The following is a 19,938-nucleotide window of genomic DNA, read 5'->3' on the forward strand; positions in this document are numbered from 1 at the left end:
GAATGCCCCTCCCACATGTTCTTCAAGCTGCTATAGCTGACTATATCAATGAATGATATTGGGATTTTGTTTAAAAAATAAAACAAATATTTCCGTAATTGGGCCAATTGGGAAAACTGGCAAAGGATAACATGATGCCAAAAACAATACTTACATAAACTGGCATAGAAGATTATGTAAATGTTAAGTTTAATTCTATAAGAAACTCAGAAAATTAAAAGAGTGCAGAATACAACTATTAACTTCTACAAGACATGTCTTTCTAGGGAATATTTAACTTTGACATCACTTTTAATTTTTAAACCCTATTGGGTAAAACTTCTTAAAAGGAACAAATTTCTCTTTCTTTTCAAATATTTGAGCAGAATTTGAACTATAATTTTTAAAATAGTTCCGCAGAAAGTGTTGAGATCTCTATTATCCTAACAGAAGTGAAAGAAAAACATGAGTGTGATTCGTGTACCTTCTCAAGCTAAGGATACAAAAGGCTCAAGCTACAGCAAAGTACCAGAATGTACAGAGGTTATAAAATATTTGACTATGCTAGTTTCAATCTATTTAATTACTTATGTTCTTTGTCGTGTCTGTGAGTGATAAATTTCTCTTCTATCAAATGGTTTACTTCTCCTGGGAACATCAGCCAAGTTGCAGAATTCAGTGAATGTTTTTCTAATCTGCACATTCTTCTTTTTATCTGCAGGACGAGGCCCCAAAACACCGAAATCGATGGTGGCGCCATAAGCCTGAGCGGATTGCACAACTGCATCATAAGCTTTTGAAGAAAGTTCAAGTCCTTCCTTCTGGGCTCTCAAATATAACTCATATGCCAGCCTTGGTTTTCCATCTTTTGCAAGGGCCTCAATCAGCATTCCGTAAGTAATCTCATTGGGAGCGATGTCCTGAACTTTCATACGGTGAAACCATTCATACGCTGCGCTGCTCATACCATTCCGTGCAGAACCACTAATTATCGCATTGTATGTCACAACAGTTACCTCAATTCCTACTGCAACCATCTCCCTGACGATGGCATCAACTCTACTGAAATTTCCTTGTGCAGTATAAATTGAAGCCATAATTGTGTAGGCATAGGCATTTGGTTCAATCCCAACCTTGATCATATGATCCCACACGCGGAGGGCTTCTTCATAGAGTTTTCCCTTTTCAAGAGCACTCAATAAAGCCCCATATGAAATTACAGTAGGCTTTTCACCATTTTCCACCATTCTCTTAAATATTTGCACAGCTGCTGTAGTTTCCGAAGCTTTTGAACAGGCGACAAGAACTGCATTCCATTCCCTACTTCCAGGTTTTAGGCCTTTCTCTTCCATCTTGTTTAACAACCTGATACCCCATCTCCAAGTGCCTTTTTTCTGGGCTGCACTGAGCAGAAAGTTGAAGTGAGACATCATCAGTTCATATGACAAGTTGTTCGGCTTCGGCCCTTTGTCTAATAAATCTTCATATATTTCCAAAGCTGCCCACCACTTCTTGGTTTTCCCCATCAACCAAATGACATGGTTGCAGACAGACAAGCTGATCTTATCATACCGTACTCTGATCCGGACGTACAGCTCTTTTATAACATTGTAGTGGTCTTCACGGGTACAAGCCCATGCAAGTCGTTCAAGTTCATCCCGTGGCAGTGGAACACGAGCATTGTCCATATCAACAAGAAACTTTAACACATTGTTGCTCAAGTTCTCACTACTGACAAGCCAACCGCGCATTTTCTGATAGCAAATACGGATTGTAAACTTCTCAAGCTTTGAGAGTTCTTTCTCCCAATCTTCCCCGTCACCATCCCTACCTATTTCACCTCGACGATATTTTTCTCTAAACTCAACAAAGAAACGCAGAGCTCCATAGCCATCTTGCATTCTCCGATATGCCAACAGGGCTTCAGAATAGGATACCGGGGATGGAGTAACGCCGTTTCTCTGGATCTCCTCAAGCATATTGAGAGCTTTGTCACATTCACCTTTCTCAATGTAAATTGCCATCAAGGTGTTATAGGTCACAACATTATAGGTGATTTCATCTTGCTCCATCTCACACAGAATGGCATCTATTTCCTCAAACTTTCCAGTTTGCTTAACTACACCTAACAAACCATTATATATGAAAAGGTTAGGACCGAAATCACCATTACTTTCTACCTTCCTCTTCTTCATCCAATCAAAAAGAATCAACGCCGTATCCATTCTCTTTTCTTTACCAAACCATCTAATCATGGTTGAATACACCTGAAGGGGGAACTCCCCCTTATCCTTAAGAATCTCCTCCACATCCTCCAAAGTCTTAGCAGCCTGCAAGCTCATGGAAACCGCTCGAACATCAACCTTACAGCGACACTCTTCTGCGCCATTTCCCTCACTATTGGAAGAGTTTACACCTTCTGATTCTGACTCACCATTAACTGGTAAATGTTCATCAGAACTAGCATGTTCCTCAACCAATTCACTCCCCATAGCTTCCTCCTCCAAACCCCACCCCAATGGTGGAGCCAAATCTCCTACCTGACTCTTGATTGGCTTCAAAAGGGTATCAAATTTGAGTTCAGAGTAACCAAACAAAAACCCACTTCTGAAATCAAATTTTGGGTGCCCAGAAATGATTACAGTACCATAAGCACCTGAATTTCTTGAACATGGAAAAACACTAAAACTAGTACAGCGAGGAATAGAGAAAACAATACCCAGTTTCAGCCTTCTTCTCCTATTTAGAACAAAGCCAATAGGAACAGGACCTTGGGAGGGTAAAGTGCTTATAGTGTGAATCATAGTGAGAAATTGATGAACAAAGAAGAAATGACAACTAGAACAAGGAGATGAAGTTGATCATGTGAATGATTGAGGGAGCAAACACGGAAGGGTTTCTTACCTTCGGAGGCTCGCAGGAATGAGTCGAACAAAGGGGACTAGTGGCGAGTTTGCTTCCACGCAGTCATTGGTTTGCAAATAATCGAATGGATAATAAACACAACAAATATAATAATAATAATAATAATAATAATAATAATAATAATAATAATAATAAATTAAAAATAATAAACACTTGTGATGTCGCATTTAAAACTAAACTCTACAGATTCTGTTGCAATGGGTCGTCAAAAGTCTACACCAACACTTTTAAACCCTGCAAGCATGAGAGCTTACAACTAGGTAAACATGGAGAGGGATTGGTTGCGTTCCAAGTTAGAATCTGAAGAATGAATAAAAAGTTGAAGATAACCCGAGAAAAGAAGTATGTAAAAAGTGAACACCTTTATTCTCCTAAATAAGGGCACTCGTATTTTTTCTAAGCAATGGTTGATTTTTCATGTACTTCTTCCTCTTTTCCAAGCTTGTGCTAAGGGTTCATTTTGGCGACTTTGAAACTAACGTTTTAGCCTTTCTCTGCATTGCCTCTTCATAATTGCACCCAAATTCTTGGAATCTTGTAAGAGATTTTCAATCTCTAAGATCTTTGATTTTTGCGATTTCCTAATTTCCTTTTATATAAATTACTTTGAAATCTCTATTTGTGAGTTTCATCACGAGATTTTGAATGGACAACACTGCTCAAAGAGCATTTAGAGATGGTAATCCAAGGAGACGAACAATCTACCACTATAAAACAAACACTCATGATTTTGCTCAGAGTTTCTTCCCCCAAAGTCATTCCTGGTATTTACATATCCCATTAGAGGTATATGATCTCATTTGAAGCTGACCAAATTAACCATGAGTGGGATTAGGTCTTCATGACGTAATTCTAATGCTAGGAACATTATGTTTGTGGAACTTCCAAGATCCATCCGTGTACCTTTGCATTGGCTATGGTAGTCAGGATCATCATTGGTAAATTTTGGTTCACTCCATCACCTTAACTTACCTCCATTCTAAAATATATTTTATAATCATCCATGAGATGTTCATAAGTTGAATCCTAAAATTAAATCATAAATGACCCCACTCGTCATTTTCAATTGTTTTCTTCGAGCTTTTTCAGAATCTCCTATTTCAGCCATTGTGTCGGCTATGGAATTAACACTTTGTACTAGTCGTTGGAAAGAAATAGTTAAGACTTCTTCTAGATATATTTGTCCATGGCTCCAACACAAAACTTTGGCAAGTGGACATGATTCATTGCCACCATTGACATGTTGAATGATGTGTTGTGTATCACAACTTTGCAAAACCAATTTCAATATTTCTTTAGTTTGTAGGTCAATAAATAGAACTACCTCTCTATGAAATCTTGGGAGAAAATTGTGATGTCACTCGAAAGCTTTACATGGTTACATGCCTAAGATCATATGAACACCATATATGCCATGCAGGGCCGGCCCTGGGCCTGTGCAAGCAGGCCCACAGCCCAAGGCCTCCAAAAAATAAGGGGCCCCAAAAAAAATTCGAATACTTTTTGCAGCGTTTTTAATTATAAAAGCGCTGTAAAAGTCAATCTTTTAAAGCGCTTCGAACCGCTGTATACTATTTAACAGTGGTGAGAGGTTCGAAGCGCTGTAAAAGACCTTTTTTTTGGCTTAGTGTTTCTATTAAACTTTCTCCAAAAAAAAATTTAGGGGTCCATTTTTATTATTAACCCAGGGCCTCCAAAATGTCGGGACCGGCCCTGATGCCATGAAATTATCCACATGCTTTGTTGGATCAATTTTTCTGGAGAACAACTTCATATCCATGTGCTCTGGCAAATCTTGTGAAAGATTCACAGTACGGATCTCTCTAGAGAAACAAACATGAATGTCATCTGCAACCCGCAAAGAATGAAATCTTGCTAGACTGAGGCCTTCACGAACGCTTGGATCAAGGTCTCCAAGCAAGAGGATTATCTCAATCTCAAGTGGTGCTGGTTGAATCTTCTAACACGGTGGTACCATATCAAACACATCGGTATAAGGTACATGTAAATGACTCCAATGCTTAAGGTTTAAGAAAAATATTGAACTAGCAAAATAAGCAATATTTATGTAATTAAACAATCAAAACGTATTTATAGAGCACGATGTAACCCGTAATTGAGGCTTTGAGCTTTAATGAAACTTTCTAGAAAGTCTTCCTAGAGTAATTGGCTACACTAGGGCGGCATTTAATGACAATGTGTTAGCCTTGCCGCATGGTGAACACGCTCCCGGCTCCACTGTTCCACATCTACCAACGACTCCTATTCCGCCACGTCCTCACCGGAGCAGAACCCACGCCATCAAAACCAAAATTCATACACGAAAGCAACAATAACCACGAACCCAAATTTTCAAATTCCAAAACTATCCCAACAAAACCTCCAAATTCCCCACGCAACCCTCACTTTGATAAATAACAACTCACACCCACCCCTCTTTTCTTCTCCATCACAATCGCATCACATCGCACTCTCTCATTTCAAACAAACGCCGTCGTTTCCCTCTCTCTCTCTCTCTCTCTCTCTCTCTCTGTTTCTCTGAACACAACAATGGCGACGTTGATGCTGAAGAAAGCGTTGTCTAAGGTTCCTCCCTCACCGGCATCATCACCGCCATGGAGGCTCGCTCTCCTCCGTGCCCACGCGTCGGAGACCCAAGCCCAGCAGGTGGAACCCAAAGCCAGTGAGACAACCCGGATGAAGAAGTTCCAAATCTACCGATGGAACCCTGAGAATCCGACGAAGCCGGAGCTGAAGGAATACACCATCAACCTCAAGGATTGCGGCCCTATGGTCCTCGACGCTCTCATCAAGATCAAGAATGAGGTCGATCAGACCCTCACCTTCCGCCGTTCCTGCAGGGAAGGCATCTGTGGCTCATGCGCGATGAACATCGACGGTTGCAACGGGCTTGCTTGCCTGACGGAGATTCCGTCGGAGGCGAAGGAGACGACGGTGACGCCGCTGCCTCATATGTTTGTGATTAAGGATTTGGTGGTGGATATGACGAATTTCTATCAGCAGTATAAGAGTATTGAGCCGTGGTTGAAGAGGAAGAGTCCGCCGCCTGTTCCAGGGAAGGAGATTCTGCAGAGCAAGAAGGATCGGGAAAAGTTGGATGGGATGTATGAGTGTATTCTGTGCGCTTGTTGCAGTACTTCTTGCCCTAGTTATTGGTGGAACCCTGAATCTTATCTTGGTCCTGCTGCTTTGCTCCACGCTAATAGGTATCAATGCTTTCTTCAATCTCTCTTGTTTATGAATATTTTTGGGTTGTTGTTGGTTGTGGTAAACGGTTTGATTTGGCTTGATTAGTTGTGGTAAACTGTTTGATTTTGCATAGTTTTTGTCTTGTTCTGTGACTGGGAATTTTTTCACATCATCATTACTGTCTTTTACTTGATCCAAGTCTTTTGTCTTCCTTCTATAAATTTGGTATACCCCAAATTTATATTTCTTCACTTTATACTATATGCCAACTTTAGGAATTAGGACACTTGCCTGAGTCTAATGTTGTTGAACAATTGCATCCCATAGTCAAGAAGCTTGTATTGTGCATGCTGTTGTTTTGAATTTCTTGTTGAAATTGAGGGGATTAAGAAAAAAAATTATGTAGTGTGTGTGTTGAAATAAAATCAGTGAAATAAACTTAATCTACTCACTGTTATTGTATATCAGACACATGATGACCTCTATGGTATATAGATATAAGAGCAATAACTGATAGGATTAGCCGAATAGTGATAAACTGCTAGTGCTAGCTGACAAAATAAAAGATAAAAAACAACCTATATCTGAAAATTAAACAAAGATAAGAAACTTCTATCTGAGCAACAACATACTATACTTGGACTCTATCTACAATGATCTGGTCTCTATCTACAACTAACTTCCTTAAACTCTATCTTTAACTAACTTCCTCTTCACTCCCCTTCAAGTTGGAGTGTGGATGTTATGAAATATGAACTCCCAACATGCCGAAGCCTCGGTGAAGATGTCAAGTTGTTGTTGTATGGTAGAGACGTGAGCTAATAGTGCTTCTTGATTGTAAGTGTTCACTCATGAAAGGACTATAAACCTCAATGTGTTTAGTACCTTAGTTTTCTCGTGGAATACTAGGTTTGATGCTGTTAGGCAGCTTGGTTATCACAAAACAATGGTGTAGGAGAGGCATAAGAGACTTGCAGAGAAGAGAGTAAGTTGCACAGCCAAATCATTTCACTTGTGGCATGAGCCATTGCTCAATATTTAGCTTGGCTAGAAGAGAACAAAATAGTTGTATGCTCCTTGGTCTTCCAAGAGATGCGAGCTTTGCTGAGTGTCATAAGATACCCAAAAATCGATAATCTAGTGATTGGACAGGCCTCCCATTCTGGATCACAATAACCAATAAGCTTCAAATCATTGTCTTTAGGTAGACGAATTCCTTGCCCAAGGGATATTTTAAGTAATTCAGGACACGTAGTGCACATCCCAATGAGCTTGCCTCGGTTCCTGCATGAATTGGCTCAAAATGTGAACTGAATAAGTGATGTCTGATCTTGTGATCGTAAGATAGATTAGTTGACCAATGAGGCATCAATCCTGTGGTGGGTCTGAATATGGTTCACTAGTAGGCTAGTAGCAAATAAATTATGGTGCTTCTCCGCAAGGAACCATCTAGGCTTGCAATGTATCATCCCCACATTCATTAAGAACATAAAGTGTGTACTTTCATCAAGTGTGTACTTTTGTCGATATAGGAAGAGTCCTTCAGGCCCATGTTACAACTCAATACCAAGAAAGTACTTCAGTGCATGTAGATCTTTCATGTGAAGATACAACTCGAAGCTGTCACAAGAAATTTCATCATTCCCTGCCATGATAAAATCATCCACATATACAAAAGTTGCCAAGAAAACTCTCCCTGAGGTGTATGTGAACAAACTATGATTTGCACTAGATTAACAAAACCCATATTGTTCCATACTTTTGTGACAATTTAGCATATGAATTTCGTGAAGCTTGGCTTAAGCCATGCAGAGACTTCCTCAAGCGACACATGTGGTTTGGCTTTGACACACTGTAGCCTGAGGGTACTGACATGTACACATTCCACTCTAAATCTCCTTGGAGGAATGCATTGCTCATGTTCATTTGATGAAGTTTCCATCATGATGGCCGCAAGAAAAGCTTAGTGCTTTATTGAATATCGATCATAACATATGTAGTCAGGTAAGGGGCAACACTTACTAGAAGAGTGTAATTGTTACAGTGACTTGCAAGGGGGTTTGTGTGAGGCAACATAGCAATAATAGTCCGCAAGATATGCTGGTGTCTGCCTGGTTTGTGGTTTCCCTGGCACTACTTCGGTTTCACAAGATATCTCCTCTTCGTGTTGTTCAACTTATTTAGCATTCTCATGCTCACAAATCTCCCCCTCACTGTGATCATCATGCAAGTTAATGGGTTCCCTTCCCTGTTTTCACCTTCTTTCTCCTGGGAATTCGCCACCTAATCTGTTTCAAGGACGTATTTAGTGTTAATGAACTTTTGCTATCACCTGATTCTTCAATAGTTTGACCTGTCACCTGCTCCTTAATCCTTATAAGGAGAGACATGGCCATAAAACACCACGTCCCTAAAAGGTAAGAAACTCATGTGACTCCAGGTCATATATTTGCCATCTTTTTTGGCCTCGTGGGTATCCCAGAGATATACCTCTCCATATCAACTTGGTTTCCCTGCCTTTCTCTGCCATCATTTGATACTCTTCCCTCAAGATGTGATTGAACACCTTTTGAAAAGATGGCTAGGGAATAGTGTTGAGTATTGTCCCTTTGATAATCAAAATGATCACCATCGAGATCACCAAGAAACAGATGATCATGGTGATCCTCTTGTCTCTAAGCCATTTTCTTTGATGCACCACACATGCACTGTGGCAGTGATTGCGCCTCTCCTAGCTCATCAGTAAGACTCTTGAATTTTCTGTACCTTGGTCACTGTCATGTTGGGTTCCTGCTGAATTAGATTAAGGGTACGCCACAATTAGTGCATTCAGGATGCGTTTGTCTGGGCAAATCTTTCTTCTAGATCCAGCCATATATTATGACCCTTGCTGTTGTCTCGTGAGAAATGCTCCCATGAAACATGGGATCTGTTCAGTTGATGATCCAAGAAGTCACCATCATCAAATCAGCCTTCTCCCAAGCATGAAAATCTGATGATTCACTCAATGGCTTCTGAATCATTCCGTCAGAAGAAGCCAAGCTTCATTTTTGCACACAGAGCCATATTCATAGTCCTTGCCCAGTTGCGGTAGTTTCCTTTGAGGACACTGCCACAAGTGGTGTTTCCGGATTATCTGAAGTACTCGGATAATAAGTTGAACATGTTGCCTTGTTGCTGATGACAGAGGTATTTAGCCTCTTCTCCACCTTACATCAGGCCCTTTGATCTCATGCTCTGGTGCCATAATAAAATCAGTGGAATGAACTTTATTTTATTCACTGTTGTTATGTATCAGATACATGGTGACCTCTATGGTATATATAGATACAAGAGCAACAACCGATAAGATAAGCCAGATAGTGATAAGCAGTCAGGTGATAAAATAATACATAAAATACAACCTATATAATCTTCTATCCGAGCTACAACATACGACTTGGACTCTATCTACAATTAACTCTATTTGTAGCTAACTTCCTCTTTATGTTGTTTTGTTTTTGTCTGCAAGTTGGTTTGTGGTGACTGAGTATGCTATTTGGTGAACTCTGTGGGTTTGTTATATTGTTTTGTTGAGCTAAATCACATTCGAAGTTTGGGGTGAGAAAGGATTGTGGTTCATTCTGCCATGCTATGCGTGATTTTTTTGGGGTTTTCTTACATGACATTTAGGGGAAGAGGAAATTGTTTGAAGCATGGTCTTAGTTATTATTTCAATTCATGTTGCTGGAAAACTGCGGGGGCGCTTGGGTTAGATTGAGAAAATTAGCTTGCGCAGAGACCAGTGTGGATGTGAAAAAATTTGAGTTGTTCTTGATGCTAGTTTGTTTTTAGCTAAGTATAAGAGATTGGTTTTTAAGTCATTTTTAAATTTTAGTTTGTGAAGAACAGGATCTTCTCCCTGGAGTTTAGCTTATCTTTTGTTCTTTGTTTTGATGAATTTTCTGCGCTAGTATTCCCCCCCCCGCCCCCCCAAATGTTGTTTTTTAGCACTCTGTGAATCACAATAGGGTAAAATTAATATGATATTATCTCACAATCATTTAAATGTCTTGTCTTGGTCGATTGACATTATTGGAAGTGCTCCTCTTTTTAAGTCATTTTTTCAAGAATATGAGACAGTAATTCGGTCTTTTCTGTTATCAAACCTGCATGCAATGGCTCTTTTAACCAACTAAGGTAGTATTTACTGCATCATTTAAGTTAGTCAGCACTTCAGTGAATCATGTTGGTTAATTTCTAATCAAACCTATTGAGATCCATCTCCAGTTCTCTATGAAATTCATTGCACATGATCAATTGCATTGTGAATTTCTACAAAAAATTTCAAAAAATTTAAACAGAAAGAAAATGACAAGGAGAATCTTTTGGCAGTTTGGTTGTCCTTTGTTCAAAGCTTATATATTGTATGTGATGGTATTTGTAGGTGGATAAGCGACAGTCGTGATGAGTACACCAAGGAGAGATTGGAGGCCATTGATGATGAGTTCAAGCTCTATCGGTGCCACACCATATTGAACTGTGCTCGTGCCTGCCCAAAGGGGTTGAACCCTGGAAAGCAAATCCAACAGATCAAGTCAGCTCAGCCAAAAGCTTGAAATTCTCCTGAGAAGCATGATGGTGTTGCGTTTGATAATTGTTGATGGGAGGTGGGGATACTTTAGCTATATTCTTAAAAAAAAAAAAACTGATCATTATGTTAGACTTGGGTTTGAAAGTTTACATTGCCTTCTATTTTTGAAATAAATGTCAAAAGCCAATAGGGCCCCATCTCATAAGTTGACTGGCTGTGTAACATGTACAATCTAAATACTCTCTGCCCTTGATCTTTTCCAATAAGAGCACTGTACTGGAAATAGCAAGGCATGCTTGCTTCTGTTTGTCTACACTATAACTCTTATCTCCAAAGGTTTCTTTTGGGTTTGCACCTTATGCTGCGTAACCAGCCATTATGTTCCTTGCCCATTGTGTTAAATTCTGGGTCAGATTAACATTTTTGCTTCTTGGTGTTGGAACCTACAAAATTATTTCCAGTTTAAGCATAGGTTTAATTTTGATGGAAATATTTTGAAATATCAAAATTAGGAGATTCTTGTTTTAGGTGCGGAACTGTGGATGCTAGTAGCAACTTTGCCCCATTTTGAATCATTATAATATATACATATATATTTGTTTTTTTTAAGCATTTTGAATCATTATATGATTGTCCAAAAAAAAATTCACTATTACAATAACTTTCAAATTCTTAACTATTCTTCCCTCTATCTACTTCACCTAAGACACAATGAATATACTTTTCCTTTAAGCTGCTTTTCCTTCAAGCAAATAGCGACAGATGATGGAAAAAGAATAAAGATATGACAATAAAAAAGTAACAATGTTCCATTTTTATGTCTCCCATTTTTCTATCCAAAATTTTGAGATGCTGCACTTTGATATTAGGCAAAATGTAGAAGTAAAAGAATTTGACATGTAAGCTTCAATGGGGCTGTAATGTTGAATTAATAAATTAAACCAACTAGGGTGTGGATTAGTTGCTGCGAGCTTAATCACAAGACTAGACTTGAGTTCAAGTGAGGGGGCTTGCAAGTTGCAAGTTGCAACTACATTAATAGTTAGATGGAGAGTTTTGCTGCCTATAACAATCCTACCTAATTGAGTATGATGCCCCAACGAAAGATACATATAATGTTATTAAAGAGAGTTAGGACAATGTTAGTGGATAGGGACTTCATTATAAAATGTTCGTGCTTAAAATGTTTGAAACCACAAGGATTTAATTAAAAACTTAATAAGCTATATGGACTCATAGATTAATTTTACCATACAATCATTTACTATTGGGCTATTAGCCAATGTGGTTTGGAACATCAAGGATAATAGATATGTAAAAAAAAATCTTCCAATTGGTTGGGTTAGATGGTATGTCACGTGTTTTACTAGGCTCATGACCTAGTTTGCATCAGATTATGAATAAACTAGAACTATTTAATACATAAAACAAGACTTTTTAATGACCAACTGCAGTACTAGGATCGAAAGACTAGGGGTAGACCCGTGAGAACGAGTAGTTGCTCGCAAGACTTGAAAGTTAACTCTCAATCAACATCCCACACCTTATGCCTAATTGAGCCCTTCTAAACCTAATCAAACCCCGTCACATCGAGACCCATCAATGGGCTGTCACAACCAACATTGGTAGCCCAAGGAGGGCCAAACCTACACGCAAAGACCCGTAGAGGCATGTGATTGAGTCAAGGTCAAAACGATCAAACGACCCCCAACAAACCGATTAGTCTTTTATTCGCTAGACAAAGAGAAGCGATACGAAACCTCGTACCCGATGGCTCATACCTCATACTAGAACAGTCAAAGTTGGCCACTATATAAGGGGGTCATTCTCCTTTCTTAGAGGTAACAATTTTCCCATGTCAATACTCACTTTAGTTATCATGCATTCACTGACTTAAGCTCCGGAGTACTAACATGCAGGCCAACCTCCGACAAAATCACGACCAGCCACCGCCTTGAACGCCCAACACTTTACCCGCGCCCTGCCCCTTCCCGTCACCAAACTCCCTCACCTGAAGATTTGATTAGATTTGTCTTATCATGGTCAAACTAAAGTCTTAGAAAGTTTAGTAAAGTCATCCAAAATCCCATTTAATAGCATCTCTCAATGGTTAGTTGAGTGAATGAAACTATGCCTTGTTTATACCTAAGGAGTAATCCTCTAAATTGACCTCTCATATTCTCTTGGCACCCGGACTACTATTAAAAATAGCACAAAACATTCACTATGGGGCTTAGCCCCTCCATTTTCCAAAAAAAGAAAAACATTCATTTACACTAGTCACCTATAAATATTAACACAAAACTCATTTTGACTTGGATATTCTATTCATTTTCACACAAGCTCTGTGCTAATCGCATGGCTCCAAATCCAACTGAATCAGATCTTGCACACAAAACCAGACCTTGAAATCTTGCTACAATGGCGAAATTCTTGATTCTGTGGTCGGTGGTCATGGTGGTGGGTGTGGCCATTTGCACTGTTTCGGCTAAAAAAGCTCCATGGAAGATGCACACGCTGTTTTCGGTGGAATGTCAGAACTACTTCGATTGGCAAACGGTTGGACTCATGCATAGCTATAGGAAAGCCAAGCAACCAGGACCCATTACTCGTCTTCTCAGTTGTACTGATGAGCAGAAGAAAAGTTACAGAGGGATGCATTTAGCTCCTACTTTTGAGGTGCCCTCAATGAGCAAACACCCCACAACTGGTGACTGGTAAAATCTGTGTTGCAAATTTTGTATTGATATCTGTCATTCCCCATTTTGGAGTTTTATGCTAAATAAGACAAATTAGTACCATATTACACAAGTGGAATTCGTTTTGGTATGATATGGGGGTAGAATCTGAATTTTGTCCTCTATGCAGGTACCCTGCAATAAACAAACCTGCTGGGGTTTTATATTGGCTCAAACATAGTAAAGATGCAGAAAATGTAGACTTTGTTGTCATTCTGGATGCTGACATGATAATCCGAGGTCCAATTATACCTTGGGAACTTGGTGCAGAGAAAGGAAGGCCTGTTGCAGCTTATTATGGGTATTCACTAATACTATTTATTTTAATTACTCTGAGTGCTATAGTGGTAAGGATAGACATTCTCCCAGTGGAAGCATGCAATTGAGCTAGTGAAGCTTTATGTTTGGCAATGAATAAACTATAAATAGAAATTTTGAATGTCTAAGCCTTTTCATTTATCTTGCTTGACCTTAATGTTTTCTTTCAAATATTTTTGTTGGGTATAGAGAGGTTGAGAACTGAAATATAGTTACAAGTTAGAGAACATGGACTTCATTGAAACCCACACTAAACAGATTCTGTTTTTTGACTTTGGAATTTGGATCAAGTTATGAAACTTGCTTTCTAAATCTCTTAAAATTAAAATGGTACAAATATCTTGTATTCTATATTCACTGGATGTTACACAAAATAATGCTACAGGTCCACTGCTTATTCAAGACTTTCCTGAATGTTTTCCTTGAAGGTTCATTATTATGGTGGAGTATTAGAAAGCTTTGAAGTTTGACATTAAAAGTACAGAATATGCATGTCAAAGACGTCGGATTTAGAAGACAGAAAGTAGCGTGTTGCAAATGAAAGTATATACCAATGGATATAAACTTATAAATCAAACTACAAAATATTTAATAGGATTGCCTAGAGTTACATGAAAACTTAAATATTCTCATTTTCAACCTATAATGAATTGTTGGGTTTTGTGAATTTAATAGGCTACTCTTCTGTAAACTAGATTATTGGGTTCTACTCATTTATTACTTTTGGGACTAAGAAAGGAAAATTGTTTTTATCTTCATTGCAAGACTAGGGAGTAAGGGAAGTGTATATCAAATAATTAAAATGAAATTGAGAATGTGAGGGTTCTATGCATTTTCTTGTTTTATTATTTACTTTTCATTGTTGGAAAAGGATTAACATGTACAGAGAAGGTTCTGTCAAATAATTTGAAAAGTATTGAGAGTATGAGTTTAATGTTTGTATTTAATGTGAGTTCAAGGTGTGGCCACATAACCATATTGGGAGTAATTAAAAAGACAATGAAGGAGGAGTTAAGAATGATTAGATTTCGCAAATGTGGCATAAAAATAAGAGATGAGGAGAAGCTGAGGTGGCAGTAGAATCATGACAAAATTCCTTCTCCAGGTACTTAAGAGGTTGTGACAATGTTTTGGCTCAACTGCACACGAAACACCCAGAACTTTGTGACAAAGTTGGTGGGCTTTTGGCCATGCATATAGATGACCTGCGAGCTTTAGCACCCATGTGGCTTTCAAAAACAGAAGAAGTGCGGCAAGATAAGGCCCACTGGGGAGCAAACATAACAGGTGACATATATGAAAAAGGATGGATCAGTGAGATGTATGGATACTCTTTTGGTGCTGCAGAAGTGAGTTTATTCACTTTTTTTTTTATATATTTTGAACATTAGAACATGGTAACTTACATGGTTCTAATAATCCAGCACTTCATTTGCAGTGCTTGAACTTATTTAACTTTAACTTTCACTAATTGTTCTGCCTTTTTTCCTTCTTCTATTCAATCATTTTCTTGGGGTTTTCTGCTGTTCACAGGTTGGGCTACGACACAAGATAAATGATAACTTGATGATCTACCCAGGTTATGCTCCTCGTGAGGGAGTTGAGCCAATTCTTCTTCACTATGGACTGCCATTTAGTGTAGGGAATTGGTCATTTAGTAAGGCTGACCATGATGAGGATGACATCATTTATAAGTGTGGCAAGCTCTTTCCTAAACCTCCTTATCCTAGGGAGGTATGTAAGCCTGTATATTTATAGGATCAAAATTGTGCTTTGTAGAGAAACAGATTTCTTTTATCCATGGCATAGTTGTCTTGTAGGAGAAGCAATTTATATTTATATAGAAGCATATATATTTTCCCATGAATTTATTCATACATCAGATTTTCCTTTGATTTACTCAAATTGGAAAGTTTCATATTGCAGGTAAATGTGTTGGAAACTGATCATAATCTACGGCGAGGACTATTTTTAAGTATAGAGTGCATAAACATTTTGAATGAAGGTCTTCTATTACATCATGCAGCAAATGGCTGCCCTAAACCAGCATGGTCTAAATACTTGAACTATTTAAAAAGTGGAACCTTTGCTAAACTAACTCAACCAAAACATGCGACTCCTGCTACTCTAGAAATGATGGGGGATCCAATACAAGAAAACGGTGGTCATGATGCTTCCAGGCTATACCCTAAAATCCATACTATTTTTTCCACAGAATGCATTCCATACTTTGATTGGCAGACGGTGGGACTTATGCACAGTTTCCATTTAAGTGGACAGCCAGGAAATATCACAAGACTTCTCAGCTGCTCTGATGAAGACTTGAAGTTATATAAGGGCCATAGCTTGGCCCCCACTCATTATGTCCCTTCTATGAGTCGACATCCATTAACAGGAGATTGGTAATTGTGTGTGTGTGTTCTTTCAATTTTTAATTGAATTATGTTTACCTTCTTAGTTAGTTACATGTCATTTCTTGGTAGACATTTATTGAGTGACACTCGGGACTTAGTTGTCAACATTAGTAATTACAAAGTCAAAGCATGGAATGATCAAAGGACTAACATTTCTAGAATCTTAAACTAACTTAGCTCAAAGCATATCACTTTGATGAGCTCATTTCCATGATAAAGTTTTCATTTCATCTGAAATTATATTAGCCATGGTCAAACTATTTGTCTGACTTAGTCGATCTTTTCTTTCTCAATTGCTTTTTTACTCTGATTTCTATTTCTATTTGGTCCTGTGTTCTTGCTAACATGGAAACTAAAATATGTTTGATTACCATTAGAAGTGTTCTTTCTAATCTCTTAAGGTCTTAATACAATATACTTCCATTCAACTTTATTTCCCTATTAGAATAAGTGAATCCCACTTGTCTGGCCTAGAGCAGTTGGATGTGATAATTATATTCTATATAAGTAACCGGGTTTAGTCGGTGGGGCTCGCATTAAACTTCATTGATTATTTAATCTATAAAACTGCTTTTTGCTACCAGACCTCCAATTCTGCTAAAGAAAGAGTTTAGTGAATTAGAGCCTTAATCTGTATAGAAATAACAAAATGACTGACGTAACTTTTTGGGAGTTATTGTACACGAAGAGTAGTTATAAGGCTGTTAAGGAGAGTACTACGAGGGTATCAATTGTATTGAGAGATAGAGAAGGGATAGGCCAAGTCTCTTGAATACCTTGTCAGGTAGAGAATTGTTCTCTGTTTGTGATACTTTTTTCCGTCTCTGTTGTGTTGATACTAGGGCATCTGTGCCGAGACTGATTGTTTACAATAAAAATTACTCTTTTGTGTCATATTCAGGTATAGTTCTATAATTCAACATTGTCTTATGTTTGGTGTTGCTTGTTTAATTGATATACAAATAGCTTGCTCCCCAACACCTTATTTGCAGTTACTCAAAACCTATCACTTTTAAATGCTTTATGTAGATGAATTATTTAGAGTTTAGGCAAGGAAGTGAATCTTTTTTTTTTTTCCCCAGGTATCCAGCGATAAATAAACCAGCTGCGGTCCTCCACTGGCTCAATCATGCCAATACTGATGCTGAATTCATAGTGATTCTAGATGCTGATATGATATTGAGAGGCCCAATTACACCATGGGAATTCAAAGCTGAACGTGGCAGGCCTGTTTCAACTCCCTATGAGTAAGCGCGCCTGGTGAATTTGATTGATCTTTGTGAAACCTGTTGTTTAGTTGTTGTTGATGTAAATGTAGTATTGATGGATGCATGCATGCATGTATTTGCTGATTTTGTCTTGCATATGCAGTATGATGGCTCATTTGTTGTCTCTTTTTTAATTCTTCACCTGCCAGTTACCTTATTGGCTGTGACAACGAGCTTGCGAAATTGCATACTAGCCATCCTGATGCTTGTGACAAGGTTGGTGGTGTAATCATTATGCATATAGATGATCTGCGGAAATTCGCATTACTCTGGCTGCATAAGACTGAGGAGGTTCGGGCTGATAGAGCTCATTTTGCCAGAAATATAACAGGAGACATATATGAATCTGGTTGGATTAGCGAGATGTATGGTTATTCATTTGGCGCAGCAGAGGTATTTTGTTTTTATATTCTTATCATGTATACTCTGCATACTTGATTACCTGTTCATCTAAGAAGTAAGAACAAGCATTGAGGATCGACAAAGCAGCACAAAAACTTAGATTGTTGTTTTGAACTCTTATATAATCTACTTGGATATGGCTTCCTTTCTGGATGTATTTATGCTTCATTTTTATGAATGTGATTATAGGCTGCATAAATAATTGTTGATTGTAATGACCTCAAAATCCCATCCTCCATGCTTTGTTTTATGTATAACATGGTTTGTCGCACTGTGTATTGGTATATTACCTATAGTTTTACATTCTCCTTAAATTATGAAAAGATTTCACTGTTATAACTTGCAATGGTATTGATGCAGTTGAAATTAAGGCATACGATAAACGGAGAGATCATGACATACCCAGGATATGTTCATGAACCAGGCGTCAAATATAGAGTCTTTCACTACGGATTGCGATTCAGTGTTGGGAATTGGAGTTTTAACAAGGCAGAGTGGCGAGATGTCGACTTGGTCAACAGATGCTGGTCCAAGTTTCCAGAACCACCAGACCCCTCAACACTTGATCATGATGATAAAGACAATTTCCAGCGAAATCTTCTCAGTATTGAATGTGTTAAGACACTGAATGAAGCACTGCACCTGCATCATGAGAGAAAAGAGTGCCCCAGAGCAGGTTCCTTATCCACATCAAAAGGGGACAAGATAGAGGAATTTGGCGACTTCAATGGAAAATTTGATTCAAAAAACAATCATATGTCAGCAAATGATTCTGAGGGGCTGACAACTGTCCCTAAAGATAGGATAGGGATACCTAGTTCTTTCAGGTTCTGGGTGATATTTTTATGTTCATTTTCTGGATTTGGTTTCCTGGTCATCATTTTTGTGGTGCATTCAGGTCATAAAAGAAGAGGAATGAAAATGAAACACCTCAGAAGCAGGAGAAGAAACTTGTAACCAGGATACACGGGGACTTGACCGAGGCTTGATGTACAATCTTTGCTTCATTTATTCTTATGGTATAAAGCCAGATGGTAAGAATTTAAGACTACCATCTAGTGATCACAAAAAAGCCATGTTAATTGAGAGTGGCGTGTGGCTTCATTCCTACAAATCAAGACAACCTGCACGTTCAGGAGACCTCGCATTTGATATTTCATATGGCATTGAAGATTGGGAAATTTTCCTATAGATATAGCACTTCTGTAGTTATTTTCTAGTTTTTTTTGTCAAACCTGTTCAGGAAACTGCTGCAGTCCCTCCCAACAGATGTCTTTCCCAGAGTTTGAACATGTGCCCTCACATTTACGGGGATTTTGCTTGTCTACCACTAGTTCTTTTGTTTAGTTTGACAGTACTTGTACTATTTTGTAACTAGACATCATAAAATGAAAGAAATATAGAACGAGAGACTGAAACCATACACCTTCAAATTTAAAAAAAGGTTGGTGTTCAGCTAGGATGATGTGAGTGACCGAGTGAATTATGAGTTATGACATTTTATTTTTATCATTCTTGTAACATTTTTTATGATCCTTCCTTATTGTTCAGGACTCTTGTTAAAATGGTGGTGCTATTTATGTGCATTGCGAGCCGACTATTTTAGATCTATTATTACAAACTTGTAGGAGTACTGCACTTGAAACATGATTGTAATCAATAAACTTTGCAAAGGCAAGGGAACTCCCCATAGCTTGTCAAACTTCACACTAGGTGATCTGGTCCGCCCTCATTAACCAGAGCTGGCATAGCTAAAATCTCAGCAACTTCAGCAGGCTCACAATCCTCAAACCGCACTAAGTTCCAACCTGAAGAATTATCATGCAGGTCCGAGAGTGTGAACTCCAAACACTAGTCTGGGATAGGTGAGGTGAGGAAGCTACCTACAGAAGGATTCGACCTGAATATAGCCAGACAATCAAACCAAAACATCACATATTTCAATATTTTTGTTAACGTATTTTTCAACCATGGTCATCAATAACACGTACCACAAAATCTCATGTAACATAATGTTTGTTCAAATAGGCGACACTCGGTCACATGGAGGACGCACACAGAAGATGTTGTCGGAGGTAAAACTAAGAATGAATTTGCATTTTTGTTATTCC

The 19,938-nt window shown here is 38.4% G+C and overlaps 3 protein-coding genes across 3 annotated transcripts; 2 read left to right on the forward strand and 1 right to left on the reverse strand.

Moving 5' to 3' along the window:
* Positions 1 to 391: 391 nt before the first annotated feature.
* LOC130729630 (protein LOW PHOTOSYNTHETIC EFFICIENCY 1, chloroplastic) lies at positions 392 to 2,964 on the reverse strand. The gene has a single exon (XM_057581440.1). It carries the CDS (start codon positions 2,781 to 2,783, stop codon positions 567 to 569), a length of 2,217 nt encoding a protein of 738 aa, XP_057437423.1. The 5' UTR covers positions 2,784 to 2,964; the 3' UTR covers positions 392 to 566.
* Positions 2,965 to 5,243: 2,279 nt separating this feature from the next.
* On the forward strand, positions 5,244 to 11,000 carry LOC130729631 (succinate dehydrogenase [ubiquinone] iron-sulfur subunit 2, mitochondrial-like). Its single transcript, XM_057581441.1, has 2 exons — positions 5,244 to 6,131; positions 10,541 to 11,000. The coding sequence occupies exons 1-2, from the start codon at positions 5,455 to 5,457 to the stop codon at positions 10,710 to 10,712; spliced, it is 849 nt and encodes a 282-aa protein (XP_057437424.1). The 5' UTR covers positions 5,244 to 5,454; the 3' UTR covers positions 10,713 to 11,000.
* Positions 11,001 to 12,972: 1,972 nt separating this feature from the next.
* On the forward strand, positions 12,973 to 19,362 carry LOC130729632 (peptidyl serine alpha-galactosyltransferase-like). The gene is made up of 8 exons (XM_057581442.1): positions 12,973 to 13,404; positions 13,556 to 13,726; positions 14,849 to 15,092; positions 15,277 to 15,477; positions 15,670 to 16,145; positions 17,240 to 17,404; positions 17,575 to 17,818; positions 18,188 to 19,362. The coding sequence occupies exons 1-8, from the start codon at positions 13,109 to 13,111 to the stop codon at positions 18,782 to 18,784; spliced, it is 2,394 nt and encodes a 797-aa protein (XP_057437425.1). The 5' UTR covers positions 12,973 to 13,108; the 3' UTR covers positions 18,785 to 19,362.
* Positions 19,363 to 19,938: the final 576 nt, after the last annotated feature.

The sequence above is a fragment of the Lotus japonicus genome, chromosome 1, assembly GCF_012489685.1.
Source record: "Lotus japonicus ecotype B-129 chromosome 1, LjGifu_v1.2".
Classification (NCBI taxonomy): Eukaryota; Viridiplantae; Streptophyta; class Magnoliopsida; order Fabales; family Fabaceae; genus Lotus; species Lotus japonicus.

Excerpts from the sequence above, each read along its gene's own strand:
- LOC130729630 (XM_057581440.1), bottom strand. The coding sequence starts at position 2,783 with ATGATTCACACTATAAGCACTTTACCCTCCCAAGGTCCTGTTCCTATT.
- LOC130729631 (XM_057581441.1), top strand. The coding sequence starts at position 5,455 with ATGGCGACGTTGATGCTGAAGAAAGCGTTGTCTAAGGTTCCTCCCTCA. Across the intron at positions 6,132-10,540 it reads GCTTTGCTCCACGCTAATAG|GTGGATAAGCGACAGTCGTG; the intron begins GTATCAATGCTT and ends TGGTATTTGTAG.
- LOC130729632 (XM_057581442.1), top strand. The coding sequence starts at position 13,109 with ATGGCGAAATTCTTGATTCTGTGGTCGGTGGTCATGGTGGTGGGTGTG. Across the intron at positions 15,093-15,276 it reads ACTCTTTTGGTGCTGCAGAA|GTTGGGCTACGACACAAGAT; the intron begins GTGAGTTTATTC and ends TGCTGTTCACAG. Across the intron at positions 16,146-17,239 it reads CATCCATTAACAGGAGATTG|GTATCCAGCGATAAATAAAC; the intron begins GTAATTGTGTGT and ends TTTTTTCCCCAG.